Source organism: Terrapene carolina, unplaced genomic scaffold (genome assembly GCF_002925995.2).
Source record: "Terrapene carolina triunguis isolate 2854851 unplaced genomic scaffold, T_m_triunguis-2.0 Scaffold194, whole genome shotgun sequence".
Classification (NCBI taxonomy): domain Eukaryota; kingdom Metazoa; phylum Chordata; order Testudines; family Emydidae; genus Terrapene; species Terrapene triunguis.
In genome coordinates, this window is record NW_020664545.1 from 8415677 (window position 1) to 8435962 (window position 20286).

Consider the following 20286-nt stretch of genomic DNA (forward strand, 5'->3'; position numbering starts at 1 on the left):
GAGGTCACTTAGCTGCGTCTCCCCATGCCAGGCCATGAGGTTTGGCAGCCAGCGCTGGTTTATCTCCATGCCGTGCTAATACACGTTTTTTCCCCTTCAGTCAACTTGTAATCTTGTACTCGGCGTGCTGCGCAGTTTAACGGGGTGGCCTCGGTGCAGTGGCTTATCCACCTTCCTGTGTGCTGGTGTGGCGGGGACGCTTCTCTCTGGCTCTCCATTTCCATTTTTCTTTCCCCTCAGATTTTTGACCCGCCGGAGGAGCTGGAGAGGAAAGTGCGTGCGTTAGCAGACCTGATAAGGGGTTCTTCCAATGTAGTGTTTCACACCGGAGCTGGGATCAGTACAGCTTCCGGAATCCCTGACTTCAGGTAAGGGCACTGCCTGAAGAAATCTGTAATCACTGAGCAATGTGGGCTAGTGGTCAGAGTGACGTGCTGAGTTAGAACTTGGGGGCTCTATTCCTGGCTCGGCCACTGACTCACAATAGGCAAGTCACTTTGCCGTTCAGTGCCTCAGTTTCCCCACCTGTGAAAATGTGTCTGGCTTACAGGAGTTTGGCAAAAGGTTAATGTTTATAAAGTGCTTGGAGATCCTTGGCGGACAGATGCTGTCGGCGTGCAAGTGTTATTTTACTGGGTTAGTGATGGTATTTGTGGTATTTATAGTGACAATATTTCATTAATGAGAAACGAATAGTTGTCTTATGGCTCCATCCCTGATACTTGGCCAGTTAGCCTGTGTGTTAAGTGCTGTAGGGAAAATAGTCCATTTCTTTAGTGCCTTGTAACTGTTACTTTTGGAAAACTCCTTTTTTTCTGTAAAAAGCAACAGAGGGTCCTGTGGCTTTTTACAGATTCAGACTAACACGGCTACCCCTCTGATCCTTTTTTTCTGACCCTCTGATAAATGGAGGTGAGAGGTTTCCTCTCCTTTCTGTCTATAGTCTCTGCTCGAGTTCGCTCCCAAAGTCAAAAGCTTGCTATTCAGTGGCCAAAGTGGGCTCTGATGAGACACTAAAGCCAGTGAGATGATTCTCCGAGGCTAACACCCACACCTAACTTTCATCAACCCAAGCAGTGACAGTACTTGGTATCTGGTGTCCTCTTTGTATAGCTTATTTGTGCGTGCTGGTTAATAGTGTAACCATAGGGAAAAAAGGGAAAAAATGAGGAAGCTAGTTGTATGGAAATGAAAAGGAGAAATGCCTTCAAACTGCATGGAGACTATTTAAAAACACCATAATAGAGGCGCAAATTAATGTATAACCCAAATGAAAAAAAAAACCACCGAGGACTAAAAAAATGCCACTGTGGCTAAACAGCAGAGTAAAACAGGCATCCTTTCAAAATTGGAAGTCAAACCCTACTGAGGAAAACAGAAAGGAGCATAAACTCTGGCAAGTCAAGTGTAAACGTATAATTAGGCAGGCCAAGAAAGAATTTGAAGAGCAACTAGCAAAAGACACAAAAACTAACAGCAATTTTTTTTTTTTAAATACATCAGAAGCAGTGGGGCCATTGGGCGATGGAGGTGCTAAAGGAGCACTCAAGGAAGACAAGGTTCCTACGGAGAAGCTAAATGAAGTTTTTGCATCGGTTTTCACTGCAGAGGATGAGGGGGAGATCCCCACACCCAAACTATTCTTTTTTGGCAACATATCTGAGGAACTGTCCCAGACTGAGGTGTCAGTAGAGGAGGTTTGGAACAAATTGATAAATGAAATAGTAATAAATCACTAGGATTAGATGGGATTCACCCAAGAGTTCTGAAGGAACTCAAATATGAAATTGCAGAACTACTAACTGTGGTATGTGACCTATCACTTAAATCAGCCGCTGTGTCACATGACTGGAGGGTAGTTAATGTAATGCTAATTTTTAAAACAGGCTCCAGAAGTGATCCTTGCAATTACAGGCTGGTAAGCCTAACTTCAGTACCAGCTAAATTGATTGACGTTATTATAAAGAGCAGAATTATCGGATACCTAGATGAACACGATATGTTGGGGAAGAATCAACATTGCTTTTATAAAGGGAAATCATGCCTCACAAGGCTTTTAGAATTCTTTGTGAGTGTCAACCATGTGGACAAGGGCGATCCAGTCGATATAGTGTCCTTGGACTTTCAGAAAACCTTTGACATGGTCCCTCCCCAAAGGCTCTTAAGCAAAATAGGCATTCATGAGATAAAAGGGAAGGTCCTCTCTTGGATCAGTAACTGATTAAAAGATAGGATACAAAAGGTAGGAATAAATTGTCTGTTTTCACAGTGGAGAGAGCTAAATAGTGGCTAAATAGGGATCTGTACTGGGGACCTGTGCTGTTCAACATATTCATAAATGATCTAGAACAAAGGGTAAACACCTAAGTGGCAAAATTTGCAATTGATACAAAATTTCTCAAGATTGTCAAGTCCAAAGCTGACTGCAAAGAATTAAAAAAGGGATCTCACAAAACTGGGTGCCTGGGTGACAAAATGGCCAATGAAATTCAGTGGTGATAAATGCAAAGTAATGCACGTTGAAAACATAATACCAAATATATCTACGTAACGATGGGGTCTCCATTAACTGTTACTGCTCAAAAATGAGATCTTAGAGTCGTCATGGGTAGTTCCCTCCAAACATCTGCTCAGTGTGCTGTGGCAGTCAAAAAGTAATAGACTGTTAGGAACCATTAGGAAAGAGGACAGAAAATATCATAATGTGACTATATAAGACCATGGTACACTCACACCTAGAATACTGGTTCTGGTTGCCCCATCAAAAAAAAAAAAAAAAAAAAAAGAATTGAGAGAGGACAGAGAAGGGCAACAAAAATGATTAGGAGTATGGAACAGCTTTCATATGAGGAAAGATTAAAAATGACTAAGGGGGGCTATGATACAGATCTATAAAAATCATGAAAGCTGTGGAGAAAGTGAATAGGGAAGTGTTAGTAACCCCTTCACATAATACAAGAACGAGGGGTCACCCAATGAAATGACTAGGCAGTAGGTTTAAAACAAACAAAAGAAAGTACTTCTTTACACCATACACAGTCAACCTGTGGAACTCCTTGCTGGGGATGTTGTGAAGACCACAAGTATAACTGGGTTCAAAAAAGAACTGAAGTTCATAGAGGGTAGGTCAGTCAATGGCTGTTAGCCAAAGGTGGTCAGAGACGCAACCCCATGCTCCAGGAATCCCTAAACGTCCAGCTGCCGGAAGCTGGGAGTGGACGACATGGGATGGATCACTCGAAATTGCCCTGTTGCGTGTGTTCCCTCAGACATACCTAACGCTGATCCCTGTGAGACACCGTATACTGGACTAGATGGACTATCTATAAGTCAGGACTTTGTGTCAGTTACATTTAGCACTCGATTCCGTTTTCCAGGCCCACCTGTTCCCCTTAAACAGCAGGTGGCGCTGTTTCTTTGCAGACCTGTCTGAGCCGCCCCAGAAGCAGGGTATGCACATTGGCTCCCTGGGCAGTGCAATTCCTGTTATGCTTTTGGCTGCAAACTTTGGTTTTTGGCACAGTAAAATGTCCCATCGTGCTTGTTCCTAGCTGGTAACTTTCACTTTCAGTAGTTGTGGCGTCTGTCAGCCTGTCTTGCTGGTGAGGGGATTCCGAATGGGGTTCCTCTGGAACATCCTACTAAGTGGTGTAATGTAATGGTGCCCAGAATCTCCTTGGTGGCTCCTCTGGACTGCAGACTTGTGCTCTTACTAGGAGGTAGGAGAGTATTACTATCCATGTTCAAATATGGGGAAACTGAGGCACAGAAGTGACTTGACCTGCCCACGGTCACACGGTAGGTAGCACAGTCTAGAACACACATTGGCCTGCGTTCCATTTGAAGGGTGTAAAGGTTGAAGGCGGGCGGTGAGGGGGGAAAGAGTGTTTTAAGGGGATGTAACCAGGATACAATTGGGCTCAGAATCAGGAAGCATTTGATAATGGAGAGATCTCCGACTGAGGACTCGTCTCTCAGGGGAAGTAATGGAAGTGCCATTGCTCAATTCATTTAAGATTGGGCAAAGCACTGGAGATTATTCCCTACAATATAATCCTGCCCCAGAGCTGGCCTAATAGGTTTCTTCGGTTTCTTGATTTCTGATTTGTGTCCAGCTAACCACACGGTGCCCCCGACACACGCACGTTCCCCAATCAGTGATTCTGAGATACTCTTGCGGTTGAATCGAGAGGCCACTTCAAGGATAAGTGTATGTTACACAGTAGTAAATGAGGGGCAATTTCTGCATGAGCAGAGTCCTAGCCGGAAAATGAGCAATGGAGGGAAGATGAAGTGCATGGGATGGAGCTACTTTCTTACAGCCTCTTGTTGGCTGAACCTCCGGCTGCAATCGACAGTCTCCTCAGCATGCAAGTTACATGTGAACTCCATGTGGTGTGCCTCATGCCACCACTGAGCAAGCCTCTGGATTTGGCCAAAATGAGACGGCTGTGGACTCGGCCATTGGCTTCCCTTCCCATCTAGGCATCTCTCCTTCCTCATTTGCAGAGATTGTGCCCTTACTGATCAGTCAGGAGCAGCTGGGGGAGGAATCACTGCCTAATTAAGCCTAATGCCATTACAACTCTGTCATGCCCTGTGGTCTGCAGGCAGCTTTGAGCGCTCCACTGCAGGTTTTAGGCCCATTGGATGCTCACCTTCCAGTACTGCCCGCTCTTCATGCCTGTACTGTCAGTATTGAATTTGATTTGGGTCAGTGCTGAAGTTCTCATTCTCATTTCCATCTTGCTAGTTACTTTTTAATGTTAAAATGTGGCCCGCAGTAGCATTGAATTAAGCACCAAGGTTACAGCTGTAGGGCCCAGACGTGTTCTCATAACATCAAGGACAGGAATGCCATGGTAGCAGGTCACCTTCCTTTAGCAACTCCCTTTGCTCTCTCCCCCTTAAGTAGAGCTAGCGTGGTGTCTGCTGACTGCTGCTTAACGCCTGCTACCTCCAGTTATAACTTGACTTCTTTCCCTTCTCCGCCCCCAACAGGGGGCCCAATGGCGTATGGACTATGGAGGAGAGGGGATTGTCCCCCAAGTTTGACACTACCTTTGAGAACGCGAGGCCTTCCAAGACCCACATGGCGCTGCTGGAGCTGCAGAGAGTCGGCATCTTGAAGTTCCTGGTCAGCCAAAACGTGGATGGCCTGCATGTGCGTTCTGGATTCCCACGGTACTGCACCTCCCTTATCCATCTACCCAGCAGAACCCAGATGCCTGTAACAGGCATCAAAGCCTGCCGTGTTGTTGCTTTTTATCCAGTGCAGCTTTGCAGGATTGTGTGTGTGGGTGCTGCACAAATCTCTGCTAATGCTTGTAACAAAATAGGTATTAACGCTTCAGTGCTCTCCCGAGATGAAAGCAATGCCTGGGCCCAAACCCCTTCAGCGTTAGAAGCAACATGGCTTCTTAACCACGTTTGTACTAAAACAGCTGTTAGTCCCACTGCTATAGTGAGTGTGTGGTTGGGGGGAACTATGGGATGCATTTGGAGAAAATAAGCTGAATTGGATCTAAGACTGGGACTAGGACAGAGGCAGATATAACAGCATCAGCACTATCTAAAGCTCTTGTGGTGGTACCATGGACCAAGCTAAACGCAGTTTTTCCTGTGTTGCTATTTCTAAAGGGGGGGGTCTTATTTTGTTTAAGGGCAATGACCCATATAGTTCCAGGACTACTTCCCAAAGCTGTGCTGGAACTCACTACAAATGGATTTGAATGCCTTCCAAGATCTAGCACCCACTCTATTAAAGGGCAGACATTGGCTTATATAAAGCAGCCGGTATTGATTGCCATGGGAAGCATCATGATTGACTGTGTCTGTAAGGACTGAATTTGTGGACAGGTTACATCAATCCACTCTGCCATCGCCTTCCTCTTGTGAGTTTATGGGGGGTGTCATCTTAGCCAGCTAGTTTGACTCTGTGTGTGTCTGTAGGACCCTTTCATGTGAAAATGGGAAAACTTCCATTTGGTCACAAGCTGATCTAAATTGTACTAATATTTACAGAGTGCTTTTAGCGCGCAAGGTGCTGCACAGAAACATTGTCTCTGTAGGGAGGTGTCTCGGGATAGAGAGGGAATGAAAGTCTGTTCAACGGATGGCTGCATAGCCTGCCTTACAAGAGCCGAATTTGTGTGCACATCGGAACAAAGTGCAACCACCCCTTAGAGGCAGGCGTGGCCTGCAAGGCTACAGATCCCAGCATGTGGCATTCAGGATGGAACACTGCATGCTGGGATTTGTAGTCTCTGTGGGCTGCATCTCTGTTCACTGAGGGCTGCGTTGTAACATTCCTTAGACCGCATATTGGCTACCACACCTCTTAAGCTGGCATGTCTGTGCTTCTGATTAGAGCAAGGTCAGCTTCCCTTTACTGTTACGGTGCTGACACAGATAACGCAATGCTTGTGACAAGTGCTGGATTGTTCGTCTTGGAGACTGAAGTGCCCTCTTGCAGGTCAGATCCCACAACCTTCCCCCAAGCCATCCGGTCCATGCACCTCAGTGCTAATCTAGAGGGACCCATTGGACAAAGGGGAATTTGGTCTCTGTAACTTATTCAGGCCTTGGCTTCTTTATGAAAACTGCCAACAAGGGTGCAGTTTGTGGCCTAGTGTTGACACCTGTCCCCTGGAACTGGACTAAGAACATGAAGCTCATTTCAAAAAGGCTAACTTGGCTGTCTTAACCCTTTCACTGCTCTGTGCAAGTACAGCTTCTCATGTGTTTCATCTCCAAGTAGTGCCTGTTGCAGGAGTTTTTGTTTTAGGTAAACTGGGTTTCGTCAGGCAAGGTTAATAAACGCCATCCCTACCCCATCTCTTCAGTGAGAAAACCTTTACTGGCGCCTGACTGGGTCTGAAGTGCCTTTAAATTATGCTTCGCCGCATAGATCTGTAACGCTTTAGAAGGGGCACAAGGGGGAGATAGTCCTGGGTTTCAGGTTAATCTTCGTTTTAGCAGCGCTGTGGTTTACTTGATTTGTTTGCTTCTCTTCCTGCATCCTTGTTATACTAAAGTCCAAAACAAGCATGGCATTGTGCCCCCAGCTGTGAGCCGTGCACTTGATCGACGTGTGGATGCAGGCTCTCCAATCCCCACGTGTATGGTGGTAGAGACCAAGCTGCACTTAGTCAGGTAAAGACCGCTTCAAAGACGTCCTCAAAGGAACCTGCCTTTCCATTAGCTCAGTCTGGAAAAGGCAGCTTCTTCCTTCGACGGAAACTTTAATCTACAATAAAAATACCCCAGACAGAACATTTCTAGCACTTCAAACAAATGGGTTATTTGCCTTGTGTGCTGGAGTGCTTGAATCAGGCTGGTAGATGAGAATGCAATTTTAATTCAAGAAAGAAAATATAAAGGAAGAGGAGATAAGGAGGGTGTGTGAATGGGAACTTGCTTCCTTCGAGAAGGTGCATCTTACGAACAGCATGACATGGTGTTAGCTAAGGAGCAAATCTAGTAGCTGTCTGGCTCGAGGAGATATTTGCTTGTATTCTTGTCCCATGAGGAAGCTCAGAGCTTAATTCTTTTTCTTAGCAATACAAACGGCCCTTTGCCAAAGTCAGACGGGAGTGATTAGCAAAAACACTGTTCTCTACAAATCGGATTCATTTTCTTTTGAATGTGGGGGAGCCAACTTCACACCTCAAGAACGTTCTAATGAGAGCTGTGACTATGGGCTATCCCAGGGGTTCTCAAACTTCACTGCACTGCAACCCCCTTCTGACAACAAAAATTACTACACGACCCCAGGAGCGGGGACTGAAGCCTGAACCCATTCAAGGCCCGCTGCCCCGGGCAGGCCGGGGGGAGGGGGACAAAGCCAAAGCCCGATCCCCCCTGCCCCAGGCAGAGAGGGCCAAAGCCCAAGGACTTCAGCCCTAGGCAGGCAGCCGGTAACCTGAGCCCCACCACCCAGGGCTGAAGCCCTCGGGCTTCAACTTCGGCCCCGGGCGGTGGGACTCGGGCTTCAGCAAGTCTAACACCAGCTGTGGTGACCCCATTAAAATGGGGTCGCGACCCACAGTTTGAGAACCACTGGGCTGTCCCATTTGGTCCCTCTGGTCTCTCTTTTTTTATTTTATTTTTTTATTTCTGTGGCCTGGTATGTACACACACTTGCAGCAGTTAAATTGAAGGGGTGGGGTTTTTTTTGTAACTGGCTTTGTTTAACTGGTGCAGTTTCTGTGGGTGGGCAAGGCCTGTGTGTCACTCTCAAGTACTGATGTGAACACATGTTTTTTTGTATGAGAAATACTAGACTCTCATTTCAATCTATGAATGAAAATTATAACAATTCTAAAATGGTAAAAAGGAAGTGATTGAAACAATACGAAAGCAACCGAACTGCCTAAAAAAGCCCAGAGCAGAAGGGGAATACATTAAACCGCTGGTTTCAGAGTAGCAGCCGTGTTAGTCTGTATCCGCAAAAAGAACAGGAGTACTTGTGGCACCTTAGAAACTAACAAATTTATTTGAGCATAAGCTTTCGTGGGCTACAGCTCACTTCATCGGTTGCATAGAATTGAACACACAGAGAGAAGATATTTATACATATAGAGAACATGAAAAGGTGGGAGTACCCATACCAACTGTAAGAGGCCAATCAATTGAGATGAGCTATCAGCAGCAGGAGAGAGAAAAAAACCTTTGAAGTGATACTCGAGATGACCCATAGAAGGTGTGAGGATATATTAACATGGATGACCCAACCATTCCCAGTCTCTGTTCAAACCTAAGTTAATTGTATCTAATTTGCATATTAATTCAAGTTCAGCAGTCTCTCTTTGGAGTCTGTTTTTGAAGTTTTTTGTTGCAAAATTGCCACCTTCAAGTCTGTCACTGAGTGGTTAGAGAGGTTGAAGTGTTCTCCCACTGGTTTTTGAACGTTATGATTCCTGATGTCAGATTTGTGTCCATTTATTCTTTTGCGTAGAGACTGTCCGGTTTGGCCAATGTATATGGCAGAGGGGCATTGCTGGCACATGATGGTTGGTAGATGTGCAGGTGAACGAGCCCCTGATGGTGTGGATGATGTGATTAGGTCCTATGATGGTGTCACTTGAATAGATATGTGGACAGAGTTGGCATCGGGCTTTGTTGCAAGGATAGGTTCCTGGGTTAGTGTTTATGTTGTGTGGTGTGCAGTTGCTGGTGAGTATTTGCTTCAGGTTGGGGGACTGTCTGTAAGCGAGGACTGGTCTGTCTCCCAAGATCTGTGAGAGTGAGGGGTCATCTTTCAGGATAGGTTGTAGATCTGGTTATTGAGGGGTGTGTGGCTAGAGGGTGGTGTTAACTGTCTTTGCATGTTAGGGAAATTTGTGAACTGTTAGGGCTTGGTTTGCTAGAATCTAGATTACATGGACCAGGGATCAGCAACCTTTCAGAAGTGGTGTGCTAAGTCTTCATTTATTCATTCTAATTTAAGGTTTCGCGTGCCAGTCATACATTTTAATGTTTTTAGAAGGTCTCTTTCTAAAAGTCTATAATATATAACTAAACTATTGTTGTATGTAAAGCAAATAAGGTTTTTAAAATGTTTAAGAAGCTTCATTTAAAATTAAATTAAAATGCAGAGCCCCCCGGACTGGTGGCCAGTCCCGGGCAGTGTGAGTGCCACTGAAAATCAGCTCGCATGCCACCTTCGGCACACGTGCCATAGGTTGCCTACCCCTGACATGGACACAACCAATGATGTGGTCCTGTACAAAGCTAGTTGGCTCAACTTATTTTTAGGCTTCAGTATTGAATTTGGAAGGTGGCAGATTCTCATCCTAGCTAAAGTAAATGTTAAAGCTACTGATCAATATGGCAAATGCTCACTAATTGCCGAATATCAATGTGTGAATTTCTGACAAAAAATGGGTAGATTGAAGGAAGTGGAAGTAGAAAACAAGTGTCTGGAGTAGTGAAAATACACAAGTCTGTCTAACTGACAATATTCACACTGCCTAGCGTTGATAAGTAGAAAGCATCCACGCTCATCTTGGAGTGCAGGAAATCTGTTTTTTTCCTTCAAGATCAAAGGTTATTGAATGAAATGTTGCTCATTGAAGCGGAAAAGCAAAATGTTGAGTTTGAGCCTGCACGCGAGATGCTTTTCTTGCCCCAGTGCTGGGCTTTCCATCAGTTTCATTCAGGAGCAATCTCTGTTCATCAACACCAGAAATGGCAAAGATCATACAGTAGCTATGCCGTGAAAACAACTGAAAGGCAAAGCCTTGACTTGACAAAGGCTGCAGCCTTCTCTTAGTCTAATTTCACCATGTAGCAAAAACCGAGCAATTTGAAGGAAGTATTGAAGCAGTTTGCCCTGGATATTCTTTTCCAGACAGACTTAAATGCCCAGGCTCACAGTTAAATATTGTAAGTGAAGAAACAAGAAAAATTACAGGAAGAACCACAAGAATTAATGTTGCCATTTAATGCAAGATGGTTGGTTTAATATGAGAAATGACCTGAACATAGCTAGATTCATCCATATGTTCTACTTAATATTCCTGTCTTTCATATGGGAACCACTCCTCCTCCTCAAAAGAATATTGTTTCCAAGTTGCTGAAGATACTATCCAAGACTACAGAGAAAAGTATGACAGAGGCCTTTGCCTTTGGCCAGACAATGATAATTAAGTGGGGAAAAGGTGATATCTCTGGAGCAGTCATCCTAAACTACTTCTACATGGGGGTTGAGCGGTGTAACAGCTTGACTATACCCCCACAGGGTAGTAGAAACTAGGAGTCAGTCAACACCTGTTTTCTGGGATTTCTAGAGTGGAAGAAGAGTAGGCCCTTAAAGAAACAGTAGCCTGGGTTCCTCTGGGACCATCCTCCTCTCTCCCATCTCCTGCACTTCGTCCACTCTAAAAATCCCAGGAACCTTAAAGGGACACATCACAAAACAGGTGTTGACTAACCTCCTTGTCCCTACTACCCTTAAGGGGATTGTCCCCCTGTTACAAGCTCATGTAAACTTCACTACGGCCCTGATTCAGCAAAGCACTTAAGCCCATTGAAGTCAACGTGACTTAAGCATACACTTAAGTGCTTTGTTGAACCGGAGCCTAACTGCCTACGTTGTGCTTGCAGAAGAATTATTGAAATATTACAGTCAGCCTTGTGGTTGCTGTCCCAGCTTCCAGCGGCTGACTGTCGAACTCAGGGAGGCTGCGTCTTCACATCGGCATCCGGCGAGCAGATGTTGAAAGTTGTACTGAGCACAAGGGGAACTTTGATCAGAACAAATCATGCACTTTCCACAACAAAGGACTTTACAAAGAGGCACTGATCTTACAGAAGCAGTTGAAGGTGGTTTCCGAGGTACTTGACAGATCAGGTTGACGCTACCGTCGCAGTCTCAGTGCAAATCTCTTGATGTCATTAACACCAAAGAAGTGGAACCCCGCAAGGACAAAATAATAATAATTTTAAAAAATCAGAGAAGCTCTGGACCCATTTCATTAGTGATCTCAAATAAAAATCTCCGGTCAGGTCCAGAACAGGGGAAGAAATCAGAAACGTGATTGGTGTATGACAGGGCTCTGGAGCCACATGCGGCTCTTCAGAAGTTAATATGCGTCTCCTTGTATAGGCACCGACTCCGGGGCTGGAGCTACAGGCGCCAACTTTCCAGAGTGCCGGGGGGTGCTCACCGGGGTTGTATTACTGGCTCTGCTAGTTGCCTACTGTGATCTTGGGGAAGTCACTTCCCCTCTCATCGCCTGTTTCCCCCTCTCATCCCTTGTCTCTTTGGATGGTAAATGCTTGGGGGCATGGGCTCTCACTGGATGCATGCACAGAGCACCCTGATTTTGGTTGGGGCTGCTATTTGTTGTATTACGGTAGCCGCTAGAGTGGGAACTCTGTGGTGGTGGTGAACTTACAGAATTGCTGGCTTTTCCTCTGAACCTACTTAGATTGTGAGCTCCTTAGGGCCAGGACAGTCTCTCTCTGTTCCCTTTGTGCACCACCTAGCACAGTGGGGGCCTGATCTAGGACTGGGGCTCCTACATGCTACCACAATACAAAAACCTACATAAAAAGACACATTATTCTTTATTAGGAGTCAATATACTAACAAAGGGAATCCCATCAGCTGCGTTGGATTAGGCTTGTGGGTTTATTTGGTTTTGGGGAGCTGTGGGAAACTGGCAGCAACGCTGAGGGTGCCAGTAGGAGATGGCTCACCTTTAGGGTGACTCAACCTATGGCGAGGCCATCACAGAAACCTTTGGGCCCCATGGCCCGATCCCTGCCAGCACAGGAGTGTTTCATCCCGAACAACCCCTTTCATCCGAGCTAGACGTTGTCAAAACCTTAACTAGAGACCGTGTGGGCCTGATGCAGCCACAACAGCTGTAAATAAGAGTCTCTTGAGCAGCCTGAGTCACCAAGGGGCAGCGTTGCCTCTGGGTTTCCGTTAATCTTTGCCGTTTCTTCTGCAGGGACAAGCTGTCCGAGCTGCACGGGAACATGTTCGTGGAGGAATGTGTGAAATGCGGCAAGTATGTCATCCCTGCCGGTCAAGACACACTCGTTTGTAAAAAGGCAGCGTGAGTGAATCTCTCCACTGCCGTGCTGCTGAGAGGCATCGTGCCCCTTGGGTGTGTCTCCGGGGTACAGATGGTCCCTGCAGTTCTGGATTCCGTTATATAACTGTTGGTTCTAGCGTGAGTCAAGTTTGATCACCACGTGAGCTTCTGGCAGATAAGCCCATGATGCGGAGAGCTCAGGGCATGCGATATGAGCAAATCCGTTCCATACAAATCCTGAATAAACACTTAAATCTTGCCACTTAGTGTGAGACCATTAACTCGTGCCCCCATAGAAGATCCTCACAGCTCCTGTAATCTGTTCATCATATTGGTCATGCTCAGTTTAAATATCAGTGGTCTCTCCACGTCGCAAGGTCTTGTACGTGTTTGCCAAATAAGAATGAGAGGTCACAGCGATCTGGATTTTGCCTTTTGATTCTAGGAAATATAAATCCTAAATTCTGAAGTTATTGCTCTAAACTCCTTGAGAGGGAGATTGCCACGGGTAGAAATATGGTGTAGGGACAAACTGATCCCTGGTGTAACTGTTTACTTCACTAGTTACACTGGGGATGGATTTGGCCAATAATGTTCGTCTCCAGCTTCTCTTGGCACCAAAGGCGCATGATTCTCAGTATATTTATGCCTGTATATTTTAGGGCAGTATATTTATGCCTGTATCTGTCATTTTCACTCCATGCATCTGAAGAAGTGGGTTTTTTACCCAGGAAAGCTTATGCCCAAATAAATCTGTTAGTCTTTAAGGTGCCACCAGATTCCTCGTTGTTTTTATGATTCTCAGTGTGTTTTCTGCCTTTATATCTTCCACTCAGTTGCATGGTCTAGAACAGGGATTGGCAACCTTTGGCATGCGGCCCATATGGGAAATCCGCTGGCGGGCCGGGACCGTTTGTTTACCTGCAGCGTCCGCAGGTTTGGCCGATCGCAGCTCCCACTGGCCGCGGTTCGCCGTTCCAGGGCAATGGGGGCCGCGGCCAGCACATCCCTCAGCTCACGCCGCTTCCCGGAGCCCCCATTGGCCTGGAACGGCGAACCGCAGCCAGTGGGAGCTGCGATCGGCCAAACCTGCGGACGCTGCAGGTAAACTAACCGTCCTGGCCCGCCAGTGGATTTCCCTGACGGGCTGCGTGCCAAAAGTTGCCGATCCCTGGTCTAGAACCTGGCTGGTGCATTCTAGCGTCTTTCTTATCTACGCACTTGCATGCTAATTGCTGTGGACAGACTTGGTTTTTGTCTCGCACTCTGAATCGCCTCCTTTCTCATTGCATATGAAGGCAGTACGTGCGGGACGTTGTCGTGGGCAGCATGGGCCTCAAGCCGACAGGCAGGCTGTGCGACGTCTCCAAAGCAAGAGGGCTTCGTGCCTGCCGGTATGTATCATGTAATGACAGCCTCGGGGGAAGGGCAGAATTGCATCTGCAGAAACGTACCAATTATGAAACTCCTGGATTCCACCATTTCCTGGTTGTGTGTGTCTTTGGTTTTTACCACGTGGCGCGGTCCGAGCGTACCTGGAGGGCTCCTCTAAGTACTCAAGGAAGGGCCAACGACTCACGTTTGTGTCTCTGTGTTAGGAGTGGGTGAGCTCCTACACTCAAACCCCCTCAGGTCAGGTTCAGTCTGTTAAACTCTCTCCTGTGAGAAGCAGAGACTGTGCAGGAGATCTTCAAAGGTACAAATGGGAGCTCGGCACCCGATTCACATCATCTGTCAATGGGAGTTGGGTTCCTAGGTGCCCTTTGAAAATCTCCCCCTTCTGTTGCTCCCTGAATACTGGCTACATGCGGGTCCATTTGGCTGGAGTGCGCTGCACTGTGTGATTGCTGTGTTGAGAGGGGCATTCTCTCTCCTGTAGCAGTATATTTGATTCCACTCTGTCTTGTTGCTGCTTGCATTAGTTATATTTAACAAGGAGCTTTGTTTTTAATTGTTCAGCTTTAAGAGGGAGATTCTTTGCAATGTGATTTTCATCGTAACCTGGGCTCATGGCTGGAAAGGTGGGCTCTGTGAAATTGGCATCCACAGTCTGCTCTGTGTGCATTTCACATGCACTTGCTATCTTCAGTGACGCACTTCTTACTGCTGCTCCTTCCTGTTAACTGAATGTAGGTCTGGGCAAGAGAGAATGGGCCCAATTCTCCACGCCTCTGCACCTCCTAGGGTCATTTACACCAGTGCAAACTGGGTGTAGGATACCACCGTTTTGACTTAGCTCTTTGCACCAGTATGGACTGGTTTAAGCGACGGCACATTGTCCAGAGCAGCAGAAAGTCAGTCTCATGGCCTCCATTCCAGCTCAACCATCATCACAGAATTGTTAACAAAGCTCCAGTTGCAGAGCCGCATTCTGACCTCTGGGCTTCACAGGTGTAACTGAGGGCAGAATCTGCCCCACAGAATCTTGTTTGCTGAACTCCGCTTGACTCTCAGATCCCCTGCTGAACTTGTGCAGGCAGGAGTTAGAAAATCCATCTTTCAAATGGAGCTAATTGGATATGGAACTCAAGAGCCAGTAAATCTGAAATGACCCAGTGTTGTTGGATCAGTCTCTCCTCGGCAGCTCTGCAGTTGGGTCCTGGCTTTTTGCCTTGTCTGAGAGCAAAGCTAACCCTGTTTCCTGTTGGATTTTTCTTTTTCCAGAGGAAAGTTAATAGACACCATTTTAGACTGGGAAGATTCTCTGCCTGATCGGGACCTCAGCCTAGCAGACGACGCCTCCAGGTATTGCTTTCCACAGCACTGCGTTCTGGCCCCCTTTTGTTTAACACCTGGTACTTCAGTAAAACCACCGGAGAACTGGTTCAGCATGAAAGCTGTTGCTATGAGACCTCTCCGAGCTTCTTGCCGTCTGCTGGGATGAATTAGGCTGTTCAGATACTTGGAACCTGACCTGCCATTCCCAGTTCACTGCCCTTTTGTTCCAGGATTTTAACCCTGTCTAATCCTTAAGAATGATTGTAGCTGGCCAGAGTTCTAAATTGCAATGGAAGCGTGTTACTATTGGATTCCAGGAGCCAAAGAAGAATAAAGTGTATTGAGTGCATCCCCTAAGCAGATCCCCTTTTCCTCTGGAGACAGAGATTGTACCTGGCCTGTCATCAAAAGGCTTTGCAGATAGTGGGGTAAATGCAACATTCAGAAACCAGCAGCTTTTGCGAGTGAGCTGGTGGTTGGATGATCCCAGGTGCTTGTGGTATTCCCCAAGAGGGAAGGATATTTCCTGGGTCTCGTACCTTATTATTGATCAAGCATCTTAAGAAGACGTAGCAATGTACATTGAGTGACTAGTGCCAGGTAAATAAGTCCCTGCCTCACAGATCTTACAGTATAAAGGGACAGTACGCGGGAGGAAATGAAAGGACATTTAATTGTTGCTGCAGGGGCTGGGTGGACAAGACTTTCCAAGGCCTGGTTCGTTATTATTATTTATACTGGCGTAGTGACCAGGATCCCATTGTGCTAGAAAGGAGAAAGCCTCTGAGTGCGACCCTCCTTTAAATTAAAAACACTTTTTTATATATTTAACACCATTATAAAAGCTGGAGGCAAAGCGGGGTTTGGGGTGGAGGCCGACAGCTCGCGACCCCCCATGTAATAACCTCGCGACCCCCTGGGGGGTCACGACCCCCAGTTTGAGAACCCCCGTGCTAGACGCTGTACAAACACAGAAGAGAGTCCCTGCCCACAAGAGCTGCCGGTCTGAAGTAAAGTCTGTTGCGCATCATTTGTTCCCTGATTTCACAGGTTCCAATTCTGAACCGAAGTTGAGATGCAGTTTATGATGACACTTGTACCGTATGGCTCGTCAGAGGGGCAGTAAGCCGTGGTGGAAGTCCGGCCTTCTGTCTTCTTAGAGAAGGGGACTTCAGTCATTGAGACTGGCTCTGTTCCCTTCCAAGAGTTCTCGCTGTTTTTTTTTTTTTTTCCGCCTGCAGGAAAGCTGACCTGTCAGTCACTCTGGGGACGTCTCTTCAGATCAAACCCAGTGGCAATCTCCCCCTGCTCACTAAAAGGAAAGGAGGGAAGCTGGTCATAGTAAATCTGCAAGCAACGAAGCACGTGAGTTCAAATGCTTTGACTGGCGCCTTGAGCTCAGAGCCGCCCAGCTACAGTCTGACAGGCCTTGGTTTTATTCCAGCCGTAGCACCCAGCACTTGTGGGTGCGTGATTGAATCCTGCAAAAGTGGGTCAGTCCAGGAGCCAGGCGGCCCGCTTACAGGGCCAGCTAGAAGAAATCAACCTAGTTTAGTAAGTAAACATGCTGGGTCCCCATCGCTAAAGACCTTAGATCTTTGATTAAAAATAAACCTTCCGGTGGGATCAAAACCCCTCACATATCCCCAGGTGAATTGGAATTCTGAGTGTTAATTAACCCCCCCGAGTTAAGTCCTTGCTGCGAGACTATAGACTTTGACCAGTTTTATTTATGTTCCGACCTCCCTCGAATACCCTCATTAGAATCCTGTTACATAACCAAGGCAGTTTGTTTCTAAGACCCTCGAAGTGTATCAAGGTTAGAGGTGGGGGGGAAAAACCATTCGGGTCATCTAGTCCCTGTCCCAGGCAGTGCAGGTGTCTTCCCTACAGAACTCTTTCTGTAGTGATTCAAACAGTCTATTTCGACATGTTTCCCACCTCAGAGCACCCTGTCCCCCCTCCCCAAAATAATATAGAGGCCCGTAGTGCTGCTGTTCACTTCCCTCCTGACCAGAGACATGAGGATGTTTGTGACAGTGGCCTGCCTGAAGACCACCGTGTGTTAATGGGGTTACTCTGCTGTTGGGCCTCCCCCAGGCTGTGTAGCTTCTGGACCTTTTCACATCCTGGCTGAAGGGCGCTGCATTTCTAGCTGTCTTGAGGGTGATTCTCAGCACTTCCCAGGGGTGTATTCCTGAAATCCACACAGACACCTGTCTCTTAAACTCCAGGAGGAATAATCCCGCCTCCTTACACCGCCAGCTCACCCCTTATTTCTGCAGCGCAATAATCGTAGGGACGGTTTTGAAATCTCTCCCAAATGTTGCCTGGCCAGGGCGGAGCTGAGAGTTAATCCAAGGTGGGATGCAAATTGCTAGGAGTTGCAGGGCCTCGCCCAATTCATGCGTGCACACAGAGCCCTTGAAAACCAGAGCAAAATCATTGGGGTCAGATCTCCCTTGAGAGAGTCCTCAAATTGGTGTTTGGAATTCCCCTGAGGCTGGTCAGCTTTGTCCTCCACCTGCCGTAACGGGGAGAGAGCAGCCGCATATTAGGGGCCTGTGGCCCCCAGACTGCATTTGGGGCTTCTCTAATAAAAGATCACCAGCTCCTGTCATCTGGGTGACGAGAAAGCTGTTGGATGGTGATCCAGAGCTAATAATATATAATATATGGAGATATACCTATCTCATAGAACTGGAAGGGACCCTGAAAGGTCATTGAGTCCAGCCCCCTGCCTTCACTAGCAGGACCAAGTACTGATTTTGCCCCAGATCCCTAAATGGCCCCCTCAAGGATTGAACTCACAACCCTGGGTTTAGCAGGCCAATGCTCAAACCACTGAGCTATCCCGCCGCCCCCGGTGGATCCAGAGCTGGCCTGGATTTTGGCCTGTGTTGTAGAGCTGAAAGGCTCCTGCCCTCTGGATGCACGTGTAAGTGCTAAGGCTGGAGAGACGTCAGCTTCCTGAGCCGGTTTCCTGTCTCTTGGCCCTAGGACCGGCAAGCCGACCTGCGCATCCACGGCTACGTGGATGAAGTCATGACAAAGCTGATGAAGCAGCTTGGTCTGGAGATCCCCGAGTGGATGGGGCCGGCGGTGGTGGAGAGTTCTGAGCTTGTGAAGCCCGAACCAGCCCTAAAACTCGACCCAGACGCTCAGCGCCCAGCCAAGGAAGAGCCCTGCTCCCACCACAATGGCACGGCAGAGGGGGCTGACGGGATACGCCCGGGGCTCGGCACGGCACGCGAGGAGCACTGTGACGGTCTGAAACAGGAATGTCCTGGCTCAGGCCACAGTCCCGTAGCAGCCAAGAGAGTAAGAGTGGAGTCACTGCTCACCTGACTTACACATGTCTTTGCTGTTGGTCGTTCGTCTTAGCAGCTAGCCTGGGCCGCTTTTCCTACTGTCCTTTTTATACCTTGAATTATCACCCCCCCCCTTTTGTAAGTATTAAATATACTTCAATGGTGAGTGTCTGTGCAGCTGCATCGGCAGTCGCGGGAGGGCTGGGTTCCAGCTACCCAGCGGTGCTTCCGGAGTAGGGGTGAGTTGCTGCTGCTTCATCCATCGGGAGGGTAGCTGACTGCTACCACCCCCTGCCGTCTGTTTTGCTTGCGGAAGGAATGCAGAATTCCCTCGGCTTCTCTGGCACATCTGGCCTAAGGGCCACAGGGTCTGGCTCGTCGTTGTGGGAGGGGCAGCAGGAGCTAACGGAGTCGTCCTTGAGCAGCGCTTAGCCAGGCGACGGCACCAGTGAGCTGACCCCCAAATCCTGCGCTGCTCACGGCATGAGAACCGCAGCCTCCGTAATCGGGAAGCGGGTACACGTCTGTTGCACGTCCTGTGGGCCGTTCCCCCGGAGATCTCGCGTTTACGCGCGCGCACATCTTGCGGGGCGGGGTGACACTTATTTCCCATGTTACAGGGGGGCAAACACAGATGCAGAGAAGTGCGGGTAACAGTTTTGAAGTCCCGTTGACAGCCAGTGGGACTCGGGTGCCGCTTTAGAAAACGGGACACGGGCTTTTAAGTCAAGGGGCACTTTTTGAAAATGTTCCCCTCGGAGGCTTGCCATGGGCTCCTCCATGCCAGTGGCAGAGCCTGGCTTATCTCCCTCGTTGTCCTTTCCCTACTAACCCTCCCTCCCTGCTGCCTGGCATTAAATCCAATCATTGACGGCAGCAGGTCAGATCAAGTCAATGGAAGAGCCTGACTTGCCTCCGTTTGTTTTGCGAAGTCTGCGTTCCCGCTGGCTGAAGGCCCTCGCAGGTCCGCTCTGGGCCCCTGGGAACGCTTTCAGTCTAGCTGCGTGTTACTCTTCGTGCCCCGCAGACTTACTGGCTGAGGTTCCTCGCAGCGAAAGGGCAGCTGCTGTCCAGCAGCAAGAGGGATTCAGATGGACTCCAGTTGGCACGGCTCCTGTGATGGTTAATATGCGCTACAAGCAGGGGCGTCTCTTCTTTGAGTACGGCCTGGTAGCGGGATGCAGTCCCCAGAGCGCAATGGGGGCAGCCGCTTTTGTTGACCTAATGAGATGCAGCGATTGCCCTTTTAATGCCGCCTGGCCTCTGCTAAGGTAAACAGATGGTAATTGCAACTGGCTGATAAGCGACATGGCAGAGCTTTGCTGTGTGGTCGGAATGGGCCTCCTCCTCCTTACATATGGTGAGATGGTTTTTCTGATTGAAGGCGGGCTGTAGGGAACGCGAGCTGTGTGGTCCCAGCTGACTCCATTCCCCTACTCAAGCCTGCCATAGGGGACTGGCTCACTCCACTATAGCTGAGTTTACTTGCAGCCATCTGTGTCTTAGTGGTAAAGAGAAATAGAAAAGGTTGGCGGGGGCAGGTGGCTGGCTGAGGATAAATTCTCAGTATTTATATTCCTGCCAGTTTTCCAGTGCAGGCTGGATGTTAAACAGCCCAGGGGCGGGGCTTCTGAGCCACTTGGGAGAGTCTGGGTTAGGATGCAGAAACTTTCCTGGGTGCCAGTTTCCAGTCTCCGACTCCTGGT

The 20286-nt window shown here is 47.9% G+C and overlaps 1 protein-coding gene across 3 annotated transcripts; it reads left to right on the forward strand.

The window, feature by feature from the left end:
• Positions 1-237: 237 nt before the first annotated feature.
• Positions 238-18746, forward strand: SIRT6 (sirtuin 6). 3 transcript variants are annotated; one of them, XM_026654947.2, is made up of 7 exons: positions 238-368; positions 5002-5184; positions 12465-12572; positions 13850-13945; positions 15216-15296; positions 16511-16634; positions 18270-18746. In XM_026654947.2, the coding sequence occupies exons 2-7, from the start codon at positions 5024-5026 to the stop codon at positions 18615-18617; spliced, it is 918 nt and encodes a 305-aa protein (XP_026510732.1). In that variant the 5' UTR covers positions 238-368; positions 5002-5023; the 3' UTR covers positions 18618-18746. The 3 variants fall into 3 exon arrangements, with proteins under 3 accessions (XP_026510732.1, XP_026510733.1, XP_026510731.1); XM_026654948.2 differs by having other exon boundaries at positions 12465-12524; XM_026654946.2 differs by lacking the exon at positions 12465-12572 and having other exon boundaries at positions 288-368.
• Positions 18747-20286: the final 1540 nt, after the last annotated feature.